Source organism: Lygodium microphyllum, chromosome 24 (genome assembly GCF_053477565.2).
Source record: "Lygodium microphyllum isolate KBCC chromosome 24, Lygodium_microphyllum_v1.1.10, whole genome shotgun sequence".
Classification (NCBI taxonomy): Eukaryota; Viridiplantae; Streptophyta; class Polypodiopsida; order Schizaeales; family Lygodiaceae; genus Lygodium; species Lygodium microphyllum.
Window position 1 is genome coordinate 85,179,125 of NC_141158.1, and position 23,300 is coordinate 85,202,424.

A 23,300-nucleotide genomic window follows, 5' to 3' on the forward strand; every position below is an offset into this window, starting at 1 on the left:
ATATGTAGGGTTCATCATACATATATGGCTACTCATTTATGGGAGCCATAGTTGCATATGTAGGGTTCATCGTACATATAGTCCTTGAACTAAGGACTAACAATGAAATCATAGCTTTATAAATTCTCAAATTAAGTTTGCATCCACCATAAACACATAAGATAATGTAGGTTCACAATTGTCCTAGGATGATTATCCATGCAAGTGTGTGTATAAGTCGAATGGTATGGGAGTGAGCCTCCTATAGTATGCTTCTCAATCATCCTCTCATTGAGGGCTTCATGTATCATTATCACTAGTATACCACATGATGGCATCAGTAATAATTCTTGAGTTACCTCACAAATCTATGTGTATTAGAGGCAAAGCGCAAAAAAAAAGAGCTATTGAAAAAGAAATAACACATATCCATCACAATCATCACTCATGGAATGCAAGGTAGTATTGTGATAACCAACATGATTGCCTTTTAGGTTGTATGAGTGGTTTAGAGTTTCCATTTTTTACCATTTACATTGCCATAACCATGAGGCCATAGTTATAAGGTTTCTTGGAAGTGGAGGGAGTGACCATGAAAGGTGCAAACTTCATACAGGGAGGAGATAGAGTCTTGAAAGGGAGAGAGTAGGGGGAGGTTTAGAAATTAGAGGGAATAGAGGGGCCACGCTAGCTAAGGATGATATTTTCATACATCCCTTGAACGCATGTGATATGGATAGGTGCATTCCCCAAGGAAGTATTATTTTCCCACAAACTTGGACTCCTTGCATAACCATTCTTTTGAGAATTAGGAGGGTTGCTTCATGATCAAACCATAACTCCTAGATGTGCATGTAACTTAGGATGTGATGTCCCACTATACCAAGTGTAGCCCATCTAACACTCCATTTTGATGGGGCAATACTTCAAATATATGAGAATAGAATATGCTACAAGTGGAAGTAGAAGCGCTAACCATGTTGATTCCCTAGCTATTATGAGATACATGTTTACTACCATTTCCTTTCCAGGAAGGATTTGATCCTCTACATCACAATACAGCACATCCCCTAACTAGAGATGCTTAACAGTCTACCTATGTGAGTCATATGTATTACTATTATCCCAAAATTATTGATTTTATCCAACAAGTCTACACTCCTTGAACATAGTAGAGATTAGTGTTTCTTTATTTTACAATAAAATTATTCACAAGAAAATTAAAGGAGAACTCACAAATTCCAAGGAATAAAAATACAAGAAGAGTGTATGATACAATCATTCGATATAATCCCCCCCCCCCCCCCAATGCATGGGTGAGCACGTCCCTATGCATGTATTTATGGATTTGTATTAGCTTTTTGCATTTAAATTACAATGAAAATAATCCTTTTTGGGCTTCTTGATTTCTTTGCCATGCTTTTGGCATACTAATTTCTAAATCCCATTTAGTAAATTGATCCTAAGGTTTACAAACCTAATTATCTAGCTATATAGGCCTTGCAAAAATGTTACAACCAAATTAATTAATTGTGCACATCTCCACACAATAATATCATGCTAGAGAACACCCAAAAATACGATAATTATGTATTAGTGAAGTATCTAGAAACAATTAATTCTTGTGTATTAAAATATATTTTATTGTAAATAATTAACTGCATCTAATCATCTACTCAACACAACACAAAACACATTAGTTCCATGCCATCTATCTACCAAGCACAATGTGATTGCTACATGTGATACCTCATATAACAAGTCACTATCATGTGGCAAAATAGATAAATGGAAATCCACAAAAATAATAAATAGAATATCATCTTATTTTCATAGTAATTATCATAACATTAGATATGGGTCAAAAGGAAACAACACTCAATTGATGAAACAAATAAATTGCAATGGTAACCAACCAAATTTGTACATACCCTATGAATATAAGGAAGCCATTTTTCGAAACATTGCCTCAATATCGAGTTAATGACTTCTAAATCCACTAGGATTCTTCAACAAAATGGTTCACATATTTATCTTGACACCTTGCATATTGAGTACTTGTTCATGTAGTAGTCTCTTCATGGTCAAGGATAAATTTATGTATTAATATTTCAATATCTTCATCTAATAATGGGTAATCATCTACAACTGTAGTTACTAGTGGTGTTCCCTTAAAATGTTTTAATAAACTAATATGAAATGAGTTATGAATCTACTAAGGAGAAGGAATGCCCATTTTGAATGAAATTTTTTGAAACAAATGTGACCTTTGAATGCTTTTTCATGTTTTAGTCTCTTTTTTTCCATGCACAATCATAGTAAACCATTTGAAAAGCTACCTAGGTTTGCTCTCGGGTAAGTTACTCATGAATGTATGTGTGCATCACGTGGGTTCAAAATAATGTATTTTTAAAATACAATTTTTTTACATTTTTTACATATAGAATGATGTAATGTAAAGGGGTTATTTATAGATTAAATAGAAAAGGGTTATGTTTTATTTAAAAAAATCATAGATAAGGATATTTATAAATAAGTCTTAAACGCACATGATGTAGAGGATATACATATTGTAACTTCCTTGAGGGTTTGCTAGCCTTTTATAACTATGTAGTAAACTTGGACTAAGATAGATAAATAGTCTTGCTCAAGAAGCTAATCTAGTATAAGAAATTTCAATAGGACTAGCTCAACAACCTTAGATCTTGTAGCAATATAAATAACATGAGGTAAATAATATTTAGGAAATTTTCTATACAATGATACTTAAATTTTTTCTAAAGGCATGAAAGAGATAATCTTTACTTAATAAATATATATAAACTTAATATTCTATTGAAAAATAATATAAAAATTAATGGCATTTAGGTTTTAGTTAAGTATTATTTTCAATTGATTCTTTTTAAAGTACAAGTTATACATACTAATATACATTAATCAATTTAATCTAATAAATATCGTACCAATCTTATTTCATATGTTTTAATTCACTCATTTCTAAGCCTCATAAATATCACTTTTCCTTGTTTCAAGTTACTAATATTTTTAAATTCAATAACATTTATGCTATGTAGGATTAAGGTTTTAAAAACCAACTCTAAATTATACCTAGGTAAGGTTCTAAAATACTCATAAGGCCTTTTTTTTCAAAGCTACTTTTTCCTAGGTCTTATATGAGAAACAACTTTTCTAGATTTAAGAGAATAACTTTCATTCTTTCCTTTCAAATACATAATCATAATGCTATCCAAGTATCTAAACTTCAAAATTTGAAACCTATTTGTAGATTTTTAAAATGTAATTTCTTGATAATATCCCAATGCAAATAATGTGAATAGCTTTTTTCTATTTACTATTATACCAATAAGATGAGAAATTAAAAATATAATCAATATAATATTTATATATTGTTAATCATAGCACATTTAGAAAAAAACTTGGACTTCTCAATTTGTTGGAGAATCCATTGAAGCAACTTTCATTGTTGAGTATGGACGCAATGTCTTGGAGTTTATGTCTTTGCACAAGAATAAATGTTAGACCAAAATCTCTCGCATCCATATATTTTGGCAATAAACTACAAAGGACCACGGGTAAAAGAGCCTTTCCCCTTTGTAGGTTTGATTGAGGAGATTATGAACTTTATTAGGTTTCCCTCCTTTTTAAATAAGAGAAAGAAATAGTGACCTGAATGAAAAAATTAAAGCTTTTAACTAAATCTTTTCATTAAGAAGAGGTTTACTTCTTTATTCATTTCAATCCATTGATGCTAATGTGAAGAAAATGCTAATGATGATTGGATGGCCGTTGACTCTAGTCACCCTATTGGTAGATGGTTTGGAGTAGCTGCTTTGTTAAAGGGAGTGGTAGTCTTACACTGATCAGTGGGCTAGACATACAATCAAGGTGCCAACTAGTTTGATAGGGCCTTGTTTTAAAGTAATAGTTACAAATAGGTCTTAGTTTTTAAAAAGGCTAGCTTTAGCTAGCCTTAAATGTTACTTATTTTCTTTTGGATGCAAATAGATTTATATTGTGCCTTAGGGGATGGAGGTCGTAGGAACTCACACACCCTTGGAAGTCAATCCACTACGCCACAACCCCATTGGCAGCTTCTTTTCTTTTAAAATAGTATTGACTGATGGAGGAAATTTTAGAATGTGTTTTCATCAGCTATTTTGAACATAGTGTCAAACTCCATCTATTCTGGCAATGCAAGATGGTCTTGTAATTGCCACATTAAGCTCTTCATATCCATGCCTTCTAATGATTCTCTCCTTCTACATAGAACAAAACAACTTCTCCTCTCAAAACCACTATCAAGAGTAGTTTTGTTTTTAACATGTGGTTTTATGGAATTAGAGCTCCTTGTAGTCTGCTCACACCTTGATAATGGGTAATAAGGGAATGTCTCATACTAATCATGAAGATGACTTCAAAGATGGATGTATGCTCTTCCTCAATATTGACGCATAGACACCAATCACCTTACTTTGATACCAATATTGTAGTCCTTCAGCAATAAACTTATTCACAAAAACTTGAAGAAGAACTCACAAATTACAAGGGAAACAAATAAAAGAAGGAATACATGACACAATCATTGCATATAATTTCTACCCATGCATGTATTTATGGATTTGTATTTTCTTTTTGTGATTAAAATATGTTGAAAAAGAATCATTTTTGGGTTCTTACTTTTTTTCTTGAACATCATGCTTTTGGCCTAATCATTTATAACTTCTATTTAATAAACCTATATTACAAAAATAATTCTCTATATCTTTAGGCCTTACACAAAGGTTATAACTAAATAAATAAATTGCACATGTGTGCATACAATAATCTCGTACTAGAGAGCATCTTAAACTACTATAATTTTACACTAGTGAATGATCCAAAAATAATTAATTCTTGCACATTAAAATATGCTCTATTCAAAATAATTATTATATATAACTCTGTAAATTAGTTTACCTACCACCACAACACAAAACACATTAGTTCCCTATTATCTATACACAAGGCACAATGCGACCCAGTGCTACATATTGTACCTCACATAATAAGTCATTATCATGCAACAAATAAATGTAGTAAACTTAAGATTATTTTAATCATTTTTGGAGTGCATACTCCTATAAAGAGGAAAGACAAACTTGATAATGTTGATATCAAGTGATGTTAGAATGTGCTTTCATTCCACTACTCATTCGCATTGCCTATAGTGCATATGATATGTAATGGTTAACATGCAAAAATGATTCTTAGATAAAATTACCACATGTTAAAATTTTGGATAAAATAATACAAATTGAAAAAAATATATTTTCCATTGTTTCTCAAGGTGTGCTTTTTTCCTCTTTTGTGATGGTTTGGAAGGGCTCCATAAAAACACTACAAAGCCTCTTTAAAAACTTCACAACAAGGAAATCTATGACACACTATTATGCACATTTTATTTCATATCATGAAAACAAAAAATGAGATAAAAATAAGGGATAATTTAGTCCTTAATATGATCCTTTATTGATGAGGTTATAATATATGAACAATACATATAATGAAGTACTAATTAAGCATATGGACATATGTTTTTGACATATATTTGATAAATTATTTGATATTACAATACAAACAAGTAATTCAGCATGGCACATTCATCAAAATTGAGTTTGGGACTCTAAAGGTCAAACATGGTAGTTAGCAATTCAAATAAAGCAATTTACAGTTTCTTTTAGACACAAAAGAGTAGCTATAAGTTTTTTCAGTTTGATCTAAATATAGAGGTTAACTTCTTTATTTGAAGAGCTTGTCATCTGCTTTGAAAAGCACTAAAAATTTATGAAATCATGATTTTCTAATTGCAATTATTGCCATTTTAGTGACAAGGGGTCAAAAACCTCAAGGAAATATTCAAGAGAAGATTAATGTACTTAGCATGATACTATGTGATCATGAGATGAGACATGCCTCTAGACATAATGAGCTAGTTAATAGAATGGATTAGTTATTACTGATAGGGGCCGAAATAAGGGAGGCAATTGACAAGTTAGCAAAGCCTAATGTTCACATCACCTTCCAAATTACTCAATACATGTCTCAACAAACAAAAAAGAAGGAAAATAAAGACAAAGCACAAGCAAGTACCAATGGTAGAGTTTCTCTTCAACCCATAAATCCCAACTCACATGATGACCACAATGGATAGTATACTTTTTAATAAGGGAAGTTGAAGAAAAAAATCATCTTTTGTCTAAATACAATCATCAATCGCCATCTCCAAAATTGATTTAGAATAATGGATCTCTAAGTTGGAATCATACTTTGACATATTCACATGGGTGATGATCAAAAGATCCACTTTACCTCCTTGCATTTGAAGGGATTTGCCCACACATGGTAGACGCAAATTAAGAGGAAATATCAGAGATGCCCTTTACCTCCTTACATTTGAAGGGATTTTCTCACACATGGTAGAGGCATATTAAGAGGAAATATCAGAGACTCGAGATTTATTCAAAGCACTTATGATTCAAGTTTTTGTCTCTCTAGTTGAAAAATAAAAACTTGCATGAAAATGGTATGGATTGGAGCAAAGAAGACTCACTGTGGGTAAGTATACAAACTAATTTCTTAAGCTAGCCATACATATGCAAAGTGTAAGCAATGATACCAAGCTCCACAAGCATGTTTATGGGCTAGGATCTAGTCTTTTAACTAATGTGATGGCCCAATCCCCCACCACTCATTTTAAAGCACTCGAGTTAGCAAAGAGGTATGCTATGAAGTACCAAAAGGAACCTGCCACTCAACTAGGTTTTGGACAGCAAAGATTTTTGACAAAACAGGGCCAAAATAGGGGTTTGTTTGGAGGATCACACCAAATCGCATCTCTAAATGCATCCCTAAGAAGGCAAAATTCAATAGCATATTGATCGTTGATTATTTGGAGGATGAGCAAGTGGATATTTCTACTTCTTATGACCATGTGGATAATGGAGACCTTGTGAATGGCATGGATCCATCCACTTAATGGCTTTCCTTTTGATCACAATGGATATGTTTTATTAAGCAAATATGACTATGATTCAATATTGGCTTACTTTACATCAAGGATGCTCGAACAAGATTAAGAAGTTGAACGACTTTGAGAATTTATGATACCATCAATGGAAAGAATTACCTTTGGAAATTCTTTATAGAGGTCATCAACAACCATCATTGAAAAATTCCCATACTTTCAACATGGCCTTCTAAATGTAATAGCATTCAAGTTAAGAGGCTTTATTTCGCTACAATCTACTCCCCATCAATTCTCTTTTTTGAGTTACTAATTTAAAAGGATGAGCAACATTACATGGCCTAGGAGTACATGATAAGAGCTTTCTTTCAAGATATCAACCTCTTCATTTGATTTATTCAATCAAAAGTTATGATGATTCTTGTATAATAGGGTCTACAATGACCTACATAGTTAGCTAGCTTTGCATAAGTCTATACTTGAAGATAAATCTATCAAGCTACTATCTTTATATTTTTCCATTGAAGCATAAATATGATACTTCACTCTCACCTCCAAAAACATAACTTTATTTGAAGGATTTTGAAGATTATAGTCTTATCATCATGCTTGCATAGAATACCATGTTCTCATCTTCACTATTTGGAGTACCATGTTCTCTTTTATTTTTTGAGGACAAAGATATTGATGTGAGGATGGGCCATTTAGACAGAGTATTGCACAACTTTGAACTCAATCATACACTTTATTGATCGAGACAAGTGCATGAAGTGGACAGGCGAGAGACAAGGTTATGCAAGCTGTGTAGACTACAAAGTGTAGAATCAAAGGAGCACATGTTCATGACATGCCCAACATATGCACACATACGGGTTGACTTTGAAATCCCTTTACAAGGGCCACTTCACCATTTTTCGACCACTACTCCTATATCAAAGTTAGGGGCTCTCACCACAAGCATGTTACGCTTTCAAGAGAACCCTGCTGCATAAATTGTTCTTTCACCGTAGCTACCCTATCCTACCATGGAAGAGGAGAATCATTGTATACCTGGAAAGGTCCCATGGGTCATAATTTGGCCTTCCATGGATGATAATAAACTACTCTACTCTACTCTACTCTCTTTAAGTCTATCTTACCCCCTCTTTCTCCCTCTACAAACATTTTCTCTCTTCTCAAGTTCATCTCCTTATAATACAAGTGACAATTTACATGTATTATATCCTCACATATAAAAGGTACCATCACTCAAATTATTATTAAATCAACCTTGAAACTTCAAATCCATACATAACTAGCCTAAGCTTCTTTAATATTTAAAAAATCAATGCTCATGATGAAGTCTTATAGGCCATGTAGAAGTGCAATGAAAACAAATTTTCAATACTTACCTAAGTTCAAAGTAACCACATTAAACATGAGTCAACTTTCGAAGAACAATTGAGCTTTTGATCACCACGACACCAAATAACAAAGGCATTTAAGCTTGCCAAGTACAGAACCAAAGTTAGCATATGACAACCTACTTAATTGTTTAAAAATTACTTCACTGACTTATATTTATCCAAGCTAACATTTTATGAAGACTCCCTTTTCCTTTGAAAGTAATGCATTCACATACTACCAAGCTTCCTTTATTACATGTTATTACGGTAATGTATTCTTTCACAAGGTTGTAGAGCACATCCCACGATGTGTCGTTTTAAAACCTCCTAAAGCCATCATTTTATGAGCTTTTCAAACATCTAAAAAAGGACAATGGCCACACCTTTTTCCCGACAAAAAAATTTGCCATGGATTATCACATGTGAGATGCAGTTTTCATCTCAACTACAAAAGCCCTTTTTCTAAGAGTTCCATTAGACAATCTAATGATCCCTTTGAGTGCAGCCAAAAGAAACTTAATTGGCAAACCATTCCCAAACGGAATGATATTATATCCACTACTAGAGCCTAACCACATAGAGGAGCTTCTTAATGAGGCCAAGGTTGACCTTCTTAGCCAAACTTTTGCCCTTGTCACATAGAGAGAACCAAACCAACCCTCAAAATTCAAAATCAAGGCCCACAATTGTGTTCACTTGCTAATAATACACCCTCCTTTCAAGCCACATAATTAGCACCCTTCAATAATCCTATCCAATATCATGCATCCATATACAACTATTTCGAACATTGAGATGAGCTTCGTCACACAAGAAGACAAGGTTATTACGTGAGAATGAATTAGAACATTATAAGATATTCTCTCACACAAATATAATGAAATGTTTCATGCGTTAAAAGAAATAGCTTAATCACTATTATAAAAGAACAATCTTAAAAGCTTCCTTTATGCATGGTTTCTCAATAAGAATACATGAAACTAAGGCAACTTCCATTGTTCAAAATAACAATACTTTACTATTCGATTTAGTTTTATCATGTTCATGACAAGGTTGTCATGAAGCAAAAAGAATCTACATTGAGATTGTTACTATGAGTCAAGAAAAAACCACTGACCACCCTTACTTCCCTTCAATATTTTACTTGATAAACAATTCACTTCACATTCGATGCATCCTCTTTGGCCAATGCCATCCTGTGTAAAATTTCATTAAAAAAGTAAGTAAATAAGCAAACGGATCTCATTACATGCAAGGTTGATTATGAATTTTAGTGCCTTCATGTCTTCTTTGAATTGTGAAAAGAAGCCAAAACTACAAGAGACAAGTAACCATGGGCTTCATATATGGTATAAGAAACAACATATTGTAAGTAAACAATGTTCCATCACAATGAGCATGGAGATCAAGGTCCCAAAAGCTTTACCACTTTCGAAACTCTGCACGTCGAAGATTAAAGGCAATAGGATTGGTTGTCGAATGATATTGTATTGGTCCATCTCCAGATACAGAAGGGATCCAAACAGGATTATAAGCCTACATATATTCAATTGATCAACCTTAACACATACACTTGAAATACTTGATATATTAGAAAAGTTTGATTGAATAATCTATTGTGTACAAGGTCAAGATTGTTCACTAACCCTTGAGCTTTGAAACTTCATTTCCTCACTTGTCAATCTCACATCATCAAACTTCTTTAATGCCACATGTCGCATATGATTATGTATATCAAGCTTCACAATAAAGCAAGGTAATGCAACCAATATCAAAAGCCCTCCAACAATTCCCACAATGGCTAGAGTACTTGCCATCGTTACTCGCTTCTTCCATTGCTCTATATACAAATGGAAAGTGAATGTGAGCACATAAGATAGCAAAACATCAATTAAAGTCAACTTGAGAAAACATGAGGACTTAAGTAGGTTGTCCAATTCTTGTATGATTTTAGCAAGCATGTTCAAATCCATATCATTTAACCTAATTAAGTACATTGAAATTTCAAAGAGATCACAACGTGCACAAATAGCTTGATCATGAAAAAACACATTAAAATTTTCTATAAAGTGGCATGTTACAAACCGGATGAATTTTTAAGATCCCAACTACCATGAAAATTATGTGAGATTAGACAACTATAGAATTGATGTGGAGTATTACAATATCATAGAATGCATTATTACTTAAAAGAAAGGCAAAGTGGCACTATTTAAGTTAAGGTGATGCAATTTAACTTAATGCTAATTAAAGAAACAACGTCCATTAAAACATCCTAATTTTATCTTAAAAAGGGTTCACGACTTTCTTTGGACAAAATGGAAGTAGTTCTATTTTACAATTAAACAAATATAATACTAACATTTTGCAATAATTCTATGGCAAGTGTTCAATAAGTTTGTTACCAATTTGCTATCCTTCCATTGAAATTCTATTACCTTTAGTGTAGAAGAGCCATACTAACCACCCTCCAATTGTGCTGCTTTAATTTGAACATTGAATGACCAAAACATTGATTTTGGACATAAAACATAGTGAAGAGCCATATTAACCACCCTTCAATTGTGCTGCTTTGATTTGAACATTGAATGACCAAAACATTGATTTTGAACATAAAATGTAGTGAAGATGTTGAAAGCATACTTAAACAAATTTCACGACTTGCTCTACATGTTTAAGAAATTCTAACACCTTGGGACCCTTTCACAAGTTTTTGGGTGGGCCAAAAGCTTTATAAGATTCAACCCCCATCCACACCAATAATCAAAGTGCATGTCTCCACAAATCGCTAAATGCTATTAGGTGGCATTATTATAGGGCCTTGCTAACAACTATAGCCTATAACTTTGCCCTCCTAGCAACTAGAACGTATAACTCTTTAGAGGATCGTAAATTTATCAACCCCCTTTAACGTCCACAAAAAACAAACTCTAATGTATTCTACCTTGATTGAAATTCTTTAAAAACCAATTGAAATTCAAGTTTGAAGGTCTTCACACAAAACACCATTAATGTATTCTACCTTGATTGAAATTCTTTAAAAACCAATTGAAATTCAAGTTTGAAGGTCTTCACACAAGGCACCATTAGCTAGTTTAGCTTGAAAATCGAACCACTTTGCAATTTTTAACTTCACCAAAAGAGAAAGTTTGAAATCAATGGCTTAGTTTGCTATGCAAGTGTATAAAAGCATTAAATGAGCGCATCATCTATGCGAAGGCCCTCTTAGTATCAATTATTTTTTATGTTTTTAAATATCTTTCTTTTTTGCATTGGACGAGAAAAAAGATTTTTGTGAGCACTTGATCTCCTTAGAGTGATGTCACACACAATCTTAACTTGCATTCCAAAGTAAGGGTGACTATAAATTTATTAAACAAAAAAGAAAAAACGCATATCGCACCACAAAAACTTGACTTATTTAACATCTAAAAAGTCTAGTAAGTCTCCACGTGACCCCTCTTACCCTGGATCGTTTGCCTTTTTGGACTTTCCTTACTGGTGCTATTTAGAGGTATTGTAATCGATGCAACATCTATTGTTGATTTTTATACATACATAATCTAACTATATATAGCGGCCTTTGATGATCGGAAGCTTTTCTTCGCAGTACCAATAATGATACAAATAACATAACTGGTCCAAGGATATAGGAACTCTCTCCCCATCCCCCCTCCTCTATCTCACTACCGATCGAAGAATCTCTCTCTCTCTCTCTCTCTCTCTCTCTCTGCGTGTCGTGTGTGCGTCTCTCTGTCTGCGTGGGGCAAGGCTCCATGAAATCCAAGCAGGGCCGTCTCCATCCGACCTTCTGCCCTCAAGACTATAGCATCGTCATCAGCCATCGCAATCCGGAAGTCAACCACACCGCAGAGCTCTGGGCATGGCTATGGCGGACAGCCCCACCACCTCCTCGTCCCCGCTTCTACCGCACCAGCATCAAGCGCAGGAAAAACCTCAGCACAATTCGGCGCCCAGGAGCAGGAATCATCTAGCTGAGGATGAAGGGACGGAAGAGGTGAAGGAAGCTCAGCCACAAAACATCGCCATCAAGCAAGTGTCACGCACGGTAGCAGCAGCAGAGGACAGCAACGACATTGACCGACTGTCACATCGCATTGAGGCAAATTGCGTTTTTGAAGTCACAGGCAGCAGAGGACCAGAGGACATAGGCTCAGGGGGAGAACGCGGTGGCAGTGGCAGCATCGCCCACTTCAATTCTGGAGTCTGGTTGCAGTCTCCTATGGCTACTCGGAAAAGGCTCTCTGTCTTCAAGGAAATCTGGCCTTCCAAGAGCTCGGCCGATGATCATAAGGACGACCAAGCTGACATAATCATAGTGTATTCTCAGCAGGACATGCACGAGTGGTGTCAGAGTGTGCTTTCCTCCTCTGGCAAACATTAAAGCAGTTATTCAAGCTAGATAGATTATTGAGAGATTGCCTAAGGGTAACTCCAGCTATCGTAAAATTTGGAAGGTAGCTGTTATGATCGATTTGAGGCTGTATATTAACGTTTACAATTAATTTTCTACCAGTTTCATTTTTCCATATAAAGGAAGCCTGGAGAGGGGCTTTCCGCACATGGTTCGTGTGCTTAAGCATTTATCAGTTTTGTGTTATAGAGTGAAGTGATTAAGTTCTCGTTTTCTTACAATGCCTTTTGCAACTCCCAAGTCTTCATCATTCGAAGACCCATGCGTTTTACGAGTGTTTTTCTGATTGAAAGCCTTCAAAACCTTCAAGCCATCGTGCATAGTTCACTTGAATGGACTGGAGTAAAGGACTTTATTGCGTTGTATCAGAACATGGATAAAAGTATCGCTAATGAAAACATTCGTAAGGCATTCATGGCAGAGGGGATTGTTTAAACTATAACATTATAGCTTCTAAAAGGTAAAGAAAAATATGCCCTATTCTCTAACGATGTTCTTTGTTTGTATCTCCCAAATTTTCAATGACTTTCCTAATTAAAGGCTACAAAGCCACAAAAATATTAAAGATATGCCATCCTACTGCCATGTCCTAGAGTGAATGCTTCACTGCAGAAAATGGAAAAAAGCAAGATACCAAAAACATTTGTACAATATTCATTTCAGAAGAGATCTTGTAAACCACAAACTGCTAGGGCTCGCAGTAACATGGATGATAACGAGTACAATTAGACTGCAGTCAAGCTATGAAAGCATTCTGATTTCTGCTAAACGTGCAGGTGCAGTTCACCTTGAACACAACACATGTTGCATGATACAGTATTCGACTTTTAAGCTAATATGCATATCAGATACTGTACCTTGACTGGCTGAGGTCAAGATGGAATTAGCCAAGATACAAGACATGTTGAGACGACCAACGCGCCCGCACATCCAGTGCGTGTACTGTGGCGGAAACCACTTGACGGCGGAGTGTTAAGACCTTAGGTCAAGACCTTGCGCTAACTGCGGTAGGTTCGGCCACGATATCACACATTGCAGACTACCACGAAGACTTCCATACTCGCAACCCTACGGCCAGCCTTATCTAGCTAACAGGCCGCAGCCATCCTTCGGAAGGGGAGCCCCATTGGCTCTACCCGCGCCTAACGATATGAAACCAGCTGTCCCTAGAATGGACATAAATCCTACAAGCATTCCTAGACCGCCTGGTCCTTATGTGACCCACCCACCGGGAGCGACGCTCCAGTACACTACGTGGAGGAGCCGAATGATGAAGAGACTTACATATACCCTTACGTCTCGCATGATCACCAGCCTGTGAACGGGCAGGAAATTTTATGAGCTGTCCTTGTCCTGTTGCTTGGTTATTCTATGTCCATTGCTAACATGGATTGTCACATTTAAGGTTCTTATGTACCAAATTTGGGGCAAATCTGCCCTCATAATTTAAGCAGTAGGTTGTTCAAATTGCCCCCAAATTTGGGGCTACTTGTTGCTGGAAATGCAGGAGCCGAATGATGAAGAGACTTACATATACCCTTACGTCTCGCATGACCACCAGCCTGTGAACGGGCAGGAAATTTTTTGAGATGTCCTTGTCCTGTTGCCTGGTTATTCCATGTCCATTGCTAACATGGATTGTCACATTTAAGGTTCTTATATACCAAATTTGGGGCAAATCTGCCCTCATAATTTAAGCAGTAGGTTGTTCAAATTGCCCCCAAATTTGGGGCTACTTGTTGCTGGAAATGCCCCTAATCTTGGGTAATTTGCTGTGCTCCATGAGTGCTAAGGATTTTACCACCACAGCAAAGTGGTATTGTCATCACCATCTGTTTGAGGATTGTAAGCTGTGTATAAGCTGTGGAGGACAGCCTTGTGCAAGATCGTAAAAGTGTGCCTTTAGGAAGCACATATGAACATTTGATTATAAAGCAATTCACTGTAACAGTCCATAAATAGATCTTGAAAGAAGAGCCATGTAAGCTCTTGCATTGCAAGGGATCAAGTTCACATATTAAATTGACTTAGAATGCCTGATGCTTCCAGGTTGAAGTTTCTCTATTGCTGGGAGACAACTACAGGGCTCATGGAAATTTCTCCAACTGACAAATTGAGATGAAAATGTTGTCCTCTTCTTAAATTAATATTCTTTAACAAACTGGTGCATGTGGTGCTTTGTCCTAGACCAAAATAGATGACCAGTCATCTTGTGCAAAGGTGGCATTCTCACTTCGATGTCAAACCAAAGGTGCATCCTAATCTTTCTCGAACAGAATATGTCACTGATAACCATTCAACAGATACCATGGGTTTCAGTAGTAAAGCAACTCTAGTATTTCTCCTGAGCCAATATGGTTGAATTCAGGAAAAATACCAGTGAGAGTAAGAATTTTTATTTTCTTCTTCTTAAGGAAGAGCTTGTCCAGGACCAACCAATGAAGGCATTGGTTCAACCTATACACCAAGATGTTATCAAGAAAGACTGACACAAATGACCAAAGATGGTTGAAGGTTGCTGATGGAATATAAAGGAGACTTAAGTAGCATAATGTGATCATAGACCAATGTGGCCTTCATTTGGTTTCTGAGTGAAAGGACATGGATGCTCAAGTTTATGCCTTCAACATCATGACAGCCACTAACCTAGTGATTCCATTAATTAAACGTACAGAACAGAAAGTTCCCGGATCAGAGAATGTGGCTCAAATTATAATGTTGAGGGAGTAAAGACCACACATAGTCATTATGGCACATCCTTTTAGCATGCAAATTTGAAAAGCAGGCTTGGCAAGATTTTGGCGGTTTGGGCATCACCTAAGGTAAAGGCACAATAATAATGTAGAAAGGACCAATAGGATGGAGAACGCAGGTCCAGCTCTTCCTTAACTTGATGTAGCACGATTGCAGGCAGGAGCGGGAGTAATGTTGAGGGAGTAAAGACCACACATAGTCATTATGGCACGTCCTTTTTGCATGCAAATTTGAAAAGCAGGCTTGGCAAGATTTTGGTGGTTTGGGCATCACCTAAGGTAAAGGCACAATAATAATGTAGAAAGGACCAATAGGATGGCGAATGCAAGATGGCGAACGCAGGTCCCAGCTCTCTCATAACTTGATGTAGCACGATTGCAGGCAGGATTGGGAGTAATGTTGAGGGAGTAAAGACCACACATAGTCATTATGGCACGTCCTTTTTGCATGCAAATTTGAAAAGCAGGCTTGGCAAGATTTTGGCGGTTAGGGCATCACCTAAGGTAAAGGCACAATAATAATGTAGAATAGAAGCCGGGCCCGCTAACTGCACTTCACATCGTTGGCATTGTTACAAAGCTTGAGAGGCTTTGCCTCTCTCACTTTGCATTTTTTTGAGCAAAGAGAAGCAACCCTGCTATCAAACAATTGCTTCCTTGTGCTCACAAACATATAAACAAATAGCACGCTTTGTGTGCAGCAAGCACCATGCTTCACTTCTTCAATGTTACTCTATTTGTCGATCATTGTCAATTTAGCTTTGTGTGAAAATGTGTCATTGTGAAGTTGGTTATACCTTAATAGCATCACATTTTCTAGGTGGCATGGATTCGTCTCTTTACTGACAAAACATTAAGGAGTGTGTGCGTCACATCGTGCTTTGCTCATATACTTAGCCTAGATGTATAAATATTTAATAACTTCAATTAGTTTCTTTTTTTATAATATACTTATCTATGTATAAAAATGGTATAAGTAAAGTTGTAAGCATTTTGCATGTGTACATGCACACATGTAAGTGTAGACATGCCCACACAAATACATACACATGCTATGCATTTATATATCGATGTTAGTCTACAAATATGTTTACCAAAGTTAACAAATAAATTTAACTTAAAACAATTGGCTTTTCATTAGGATTTTGGTTCCACCCTTTTCTAAATTGCAGAACCTCCATAAGCAAGACACTTGAACTGTTTTGATAATATGGAAGTCTGAGTCCTCTCGACTGCTTCCAACGCGAGAAGAGCAACCAGTCGGAGGACAGGATAAGTAGGCTTTCCCATCAAGCCATAAAGTTGGAAAGGCATTACATAGCAAACCATCAGTACCACATGAGATGGTGCAAGAAAAGCTAGTTTTTGCCCCATGGTGGTCAAGGCTCTCTTCTAGGTGGTCACATACACTCATGGACCATAGAAATTGACCCCAGAATGTATCCCAAGCTAGTATGATGCTTCTCACAGTAGCTTATAGGAGACAAAAGATGTTGATTTGCACAGAGTAATGCATGACTAATGGACCATGGCCTCCATATGGATGCTCTAGTACCATTCAAGTATAGTCTAGATATACCTGATATGTGGGCCCAGCCACATTGAGCTGAACCATGTATTTTTATTTTCAGCCACTGGTAGACACTAATCATGTGATGAAGAATTATGTGAAAAATGCATAAGAAGGGTAAACATTGTTTGATGTCTAAACTAGCCAATGTGCTTTTGCATCGTTTACATTTGCTGAATTTTCAGCACCTGTAAAACCCGACTGCTTTCTCTTTTCACTAGCAATTCTTTTTCTGCATTCCCCAATGACGTGCCCCTTTTTTCTACAATGATTGCATCTTTTCTTTTGTTACCCTCATCCTTAGGACTTTGAGAGTATGAAGAAGAGGTCGATTTGCCTTTGCCCTTAGAGTGAGTTTGCTACCATGATCTTCCCTTGTTTTTGTGGCTGGCTGCAAGCTTTGATTATTTGTAGTCCTATTGGAGCAATTGACCCATATTTGCTCTTCTTGCAATACCGCTGAAATCAACCCATCAAATGGGCATACATTGGCATTTCCTTTGGCAAGCAAGTGGAGTGTAGTGGCAAAACATTGATATGACTTAGGTAGACCAACCAAGACTATAGAAACAAGAGATGCATTTGGGATAATCTCATCGACGTGCCCAATTACCACTTGGCCAATTGGTGAATTGGCGCCCAAAACCAAGTTGGCTAACCCCAACCCTCTCTAGCATAAAACATGCATTGTATGTCAGAAAGTAAAGTATAATAGAACAAATACCAGGTTTATTGCAGCCCTTGCCTATTCCAAATAGGCCTTGGCAAAGCATTGCTATGGACTTTTATCTTTGAGCTTCCTAGAAGACCTATAGGGAATGATGGGATATGGACAATTATTTGTAGATTCAATAAGCATACCCATTTCATTTTTGTGAGGAAGAAGATAAAGACCGATCATATGGCATGCTTATTTTTACAACACGTGTTTAAGTATCATGGCATACCAAAGTCAATCATCAATGATCGAGACCCTCGGATGACCAATTTATTTTGGAAGGGCCTATTTGAAAATATGGATACCACGCTGAAATTTTCTTTGTCCTTCCATCTGCAACCACATGGTCAGTCATCAAAAGAGGCCAATTCTACAATGCTTGATCTCTTAAGATGCTATGTATCTAAGCACAAGTCACAATGGGAGCAATATTTTCCTTTGGTAGAGTTTGCATACAATGATACAGTGCTTAGTTCCACTGGTAAAGCTTCATTTGAAGTTGCGGAAGATAGCAAGAAAGTGCTCCCTATTTTGCGCACAAAGAATCAGATCTTTGAGAGTGATCGGCATGTAAAAAACATGGATGCAACCTATGCAAAGGTCAAGTATGCTCTTCAAAGGTCTCAAGAGAAGCAAAACAAGGCAATTGATCGCCATAGACGTGCATTGCAATTTGCAAAGGGCAATTATGTGTTGCTACGTACTAAAAAGGCAAAGCTAAAAAATATGAAAGATAGAGAGAGGTTGTATCAAAAACTGAGTACAAGATACTATGGATCCTTTCAAGTGTTAGAGAGGACCAACGATGTTACTTATAGACTAAAATTGCATCCACACTCACAGATGCACAATGCCTTTCATGTGAGCTTGTTGAGACCTTTCATGGTGATATGCCTAAGGATATATCTGCTGAAATTCAGACAAAGGTTGAGGAGCTAGATGAGATTCTGATACCCAAGCAGATTTTGACACACAAAGAGAAAAAGATCAAAGGTAAAGTTTTTAGAAGATATTTGATAAAGTTTCAAAACTATCCACATATTCTTGACCAAGGGAAGCTAGTGATCGCGGCTTATACACTTTCTCATGAAGATTACAACCTCTGATACTTGCTTCATTGTTGGAGAATCCATTTGGGGCTAGAAAATTGGGCCAGCTGCACAATTTCATCAAAATCTCACAATAAATCTCTAAATTTTCCCTCTCTACAAGTCTCTCTTTCTCTAGCCATTTCCCAGCTTTACTCCAAGTTTTATAGCAACCCAACCATTGGAGATGGAGATTTTGAATGCATCTCTATTGTAAACCCTCATTTACAGTAGAACTCGAGGTTTGACAATCATCTTAAGAAGTGCCCAGATTTGAAGGCTTTAAACTTGAATTTTAAAAACTGAAATCAATGTATTTCAAGAGGATTCAAGAGGCCAATCAACCAGGATTGAATTCGGGGCTAATTTATTTCCCAAGGAGTATGGGTAAAAGCCAATCTCCTAGCAATCAAGAGACATTGATTTGAAGGCTTGCTAATCGTTTATGATAGCAAGAGGTACTTAGATTAGTGGAGGAGGTTCAAGAATTTCAATTGTGCTCCATCCATTTGCAACACAAGTTAAAGAAATACCACAAGGGGCACCAAGTTTTGGAGCCAATAAGCTCTCCAATGTCCAAGATTAAGTGGTAACATTTGCATTTTCAGTTTATGTAAATTTTATACTTGTTGTAATTAGTGTTAAATCAGGTTATACCACCCTATCCGAGTAGAAAGGTTGGTTTCATCAACAAACTTGTATCTTGAAAGCACAGAATATGGTTTTTAAGGACTCACTTGCCAAAGTGTCCGCACTTTACAAAGCTAAAGGAAAAGTTGGCAACACAAGTGGCTACAATTAATAAGAACATTGAAGATGAAGTTGAAGTGAAAGTTGAAGTGACAATGAAAATGTTTAAAGGGAACCAAAACAAAGGATTGTAAATGAGCTTACACTAATACAACTCAAAGCACAATCAAGCGAAAGCCCCAAGATGAAGGCAACTAGAAAAGAGATAATTAGGCAATTCATTAAGCTGACAAAGCCATCATAGCACTGAGTTGCTTTAGGATCATGATATGTTTAGTAACTTTTGAGTTGGAATTCTTTTTATGCATCTCTCTCTCTCTCTCTCTCTCTCTCTCTCTCTCTCTCTCTCTCTCTCTCTCTCTCAAATGAAGATAATTGAATGAAAAGGTAATATTTACATCAGGTCAACTAAGAAAAACAGAACAAACCAAATCAAGCTGAAAGACCTTTAAGACCATAACACACAAATATCACACAGAAAGGACGGCCAAAGTGGAACGAACAATATCCAATCAAAGAGCAATAATGTCAAGAAAAACCAGGTCAGCTAAAACCATAGAGAAGATATACCCTAACAAAACACCACGAATACGGACCACAACCGTGGATACCCAAGGCAGAATCAAAAATGAAAACATTCTGAGTACGCAACTTCCATGATGGCCTTGGCATTTGCATTCCTTGCCCTGCATGTACCAATTGTTTTATTTCATTAACATCTTTGAGAGCTTCAAGTGAAGGTTTTGGCATTTCCATCGATGCACCTTGTTGTCCTGAAGGTGTAGAAAATGACTTTTTCTTATCCTTGCTATCCTTCTTTGGAGCATTCAAAATTTGGGTAAACTAAGGATCCTTTGCCAATTCAGCAAAGAGATTTGTTTATTTTCTCATCCAATTCTTGAACTCGTCACCAAATTTCTCTTTACTTTGCTGATCATCAGCCTCATTATGCCTTGAAGGCTCCACATCTTATCCACAACAACATTTTCAGCTTGGTATCCATGGTTTGAGCCTAGCCTATTTTATGCATGTTAGAGACAATTCACATGTATGATTAATGCTTTGAGCACAAAATTTCGTGGCTTTTGACCGTGCGTGTCAAATTTTATGCCCGTGGGTACATGTACAACAGAAATTGCAGCTAACATTTGGGACTTCTCATGTAATGTGATGCATTTGCCCTTGAAACAGCTGTAATCAGTTGTGAAATGCTATAGCACATGGTTTGGTGCTTCTGAAAATTTAATTACAGATCTGAAATCTCTGCTTCTAGGTGGTCATTTATTGCTGGTTGGTACTTGTTTGTACCTTGGTCACTTGTGTGACAGTTTGGGCCTGCATTTGCTGATTTTTTTGTCACATTTGGGCTGAAAATCATGGCTAGCAGCAGTGACAACAGTAATCTCATTCACATAAAGAAGCTTGAAGGAGCACATAACTTTGCAATCTGACAAAAACAGTGCTACAATATCATGTTGCAAAAGAAGCAGGCAAAGCCGATTAAGATCAAAGGGGCAAAGCCTGCAGATATGGAACAGGATGATTGGGATGAGTTAAATGAGCTTGCACGTTCAACCATCGAGCTATCGATTTCTGATGCCTTGTTGTTTAACATTGAAGGTTTGGATTCTGCATATGCTATTTGGACTCAACTGGAAGAACGGTATGCACAGAAGAGTGCTGCAAGCAAAGTGTATTGGCTGAAAAAGCTTATGGATTTGCGTATGAAAGAGGGTACAGCAATGTCTACTCACTTGAGTGAGTTTAACTCCATTTTCAGCCAGCTAGTTGCTTTGAAGTTCTTGATTGATGAAGAATTTAAGGCTACGTTTTTACTTTGCACTCTTCCAAAGAGTTGGGATACATTCAGAACTGCTATGAGCAATTCTAATGCGATTCTTTTGTATGCTGATGTAGAGAGTGCTCTACTCATGGAAGAAATGAATCGGCAAAACAATGCATCCAGTAAGTCTTTCAGTGCTTTGCATACTAGGGGCAAATCACACAGCAGAAAGGTAAATATGATAGCAAGGGACGCAGTAAATCATGTGGCAAAGATGTTGAAAGCCATCATTATGGCAAGAAGGGTCACTTTAAACGTGACTGCTACAAATGAAAGAAAGAGAAAGAAAAGGGCAAGAAGACAGATGATAGCAAGGAAGAGAAGAAAAACAATCAGCCTAAGAAGAGCAGTGTCAAAATTGAAGAGGTAAATGTAGTCACTCATGACAGTGATAATGGAAGTGACATACTCTTTGTCTCTTCACACTTTGGTACACATGCTTTACTTGCAGATACAGATGATGACATGCATACCTGGATTCTCGATTGAGTTGTTTCCTTTCATGTCACCCCTCATCGTGAGTGGTTCTCTGACTATACAGGGGGCCGACATGGTGTTGTCCATCTTAGGGACGACTATGCATGTCACATTGCAGGTATTGGCAATGTGCAGTTGCAGTTTCAATATGGCTCTGTCTTCACACTTCAGCATGTACGGCATGTACCTCAGCTCAAGAAGAGCTTGATTAGCACAAGGCAGCTAGATGGTGATGGTTTTCGTACCACCTTTGGTGATGGAAAATGGAAGATCTGTAAGGGATCTAGGGTTATTGCCAGAGGTTGCAAGAGTGATACTTTGTATCCACTTCATGTATCTAATGTGCGTGACCATGTTGTTACCGTGACCGAGCAACCAAGTGTTTCTTTGTGGCATGGCCGGTTCGGACACATGAGTCAAATAGGAATGAAAGTGCTTTCTCATTTGGGTTACTTGCCTTTTCTTTGTTATGCTGATTTTGAGCATTGTGATCATTGTGTTTATGGTAAACATGCACAGACATCTCACAATAAGTCTCTTTCCCTAAAATCTTCTTCTCTAGAGTTAGTATATTCAAATGTATGTCAAATGCCAGGATTTTCTTTAGGAAAAAATAAATATTTTGTTACCTTTGTCGATGATGCTACACGAAAGATATCGGTTTATCCTATTCGTAGCAAGGATGAAGTGCTTGATAAGTTTAAAAAATTCTTGGCATTGGCTGAAAATCAAACAGATAAGACGCTTAAGTGTCTTCGCTCTAACAATGGTGGAAAATATGTATCCAAGGCCTTTTAGGCATTTTGTGACAACAAAGGGATAAAGAGGGAGCTCACTGCCCCTCATAATCCACCCCAAAATGGAGTTACAGAGCGTATGAATCGGACCATGCAAGATAAGGTCCGTACGATACTGTCTCATGCTACATTAACCCATGGTTTTTGGACAGAGGCTATTATGACAGCCGTACATTTGATTAATCGGTCACCAAACAAGTCTTTGGATGGGGGAGTGGGGGAGAGGGGAGTTCCCCAAGAAGCGTGGTCGAGCAAGCCACCTTCATATGCTCACCTAAAAGTGTTTGGCTGCGAGGCTTTTGTGCACATTCGTAAAGAAAAACGCACCAAACTTGAGCCAAAGTCTTGTAAATGCATTTTTCTAGAATACGGTGACGAGGGTGAAATGGGGTATAGATTACGGGATCCCGAGAAAAGGAAAGTAGTATGCAGCAATGATGTTATCTTCCGAAAAGATCGCATGCACAAACAGCCTGAAAGA

At 36.8% G+C, this 23,300-nt stretch overlaps 1 protein-coding gene across 1 annotated transcript in view; it reads right to left on the reverse strand.

Annotated features, from left to right (window-relative positions):
• Positions 1-9,319: 9,319 nt before the first annotated feature.
• LOC148015316 (uncharacterized) overlaps positions 9,320-23,300 on the reverse strand; it is a 293,490-nt gene continuing 279,509 nt past the window's right edge. Inside the window, exons 27-29 of the mRNA XM_087664938.1 lie at positions 10,035-10,228; positions 9,815-9,924; positions 9,320-9,584 (exon numbers count right to left, since the gene is read on the reverse strand). Coding sequence (XP_087521064.1) covers positions 9,545-9,584; positions 9,815-9,924; positions 10,035-10,228 — 344 coding nt within the window. The 3' untranslated portion in view covers positions 9,320-9,544. The remainder of the gene's footprint in view (positions 9,585-9,814; positions 9,925-10,034; positions 10,229-23,300) is intronic.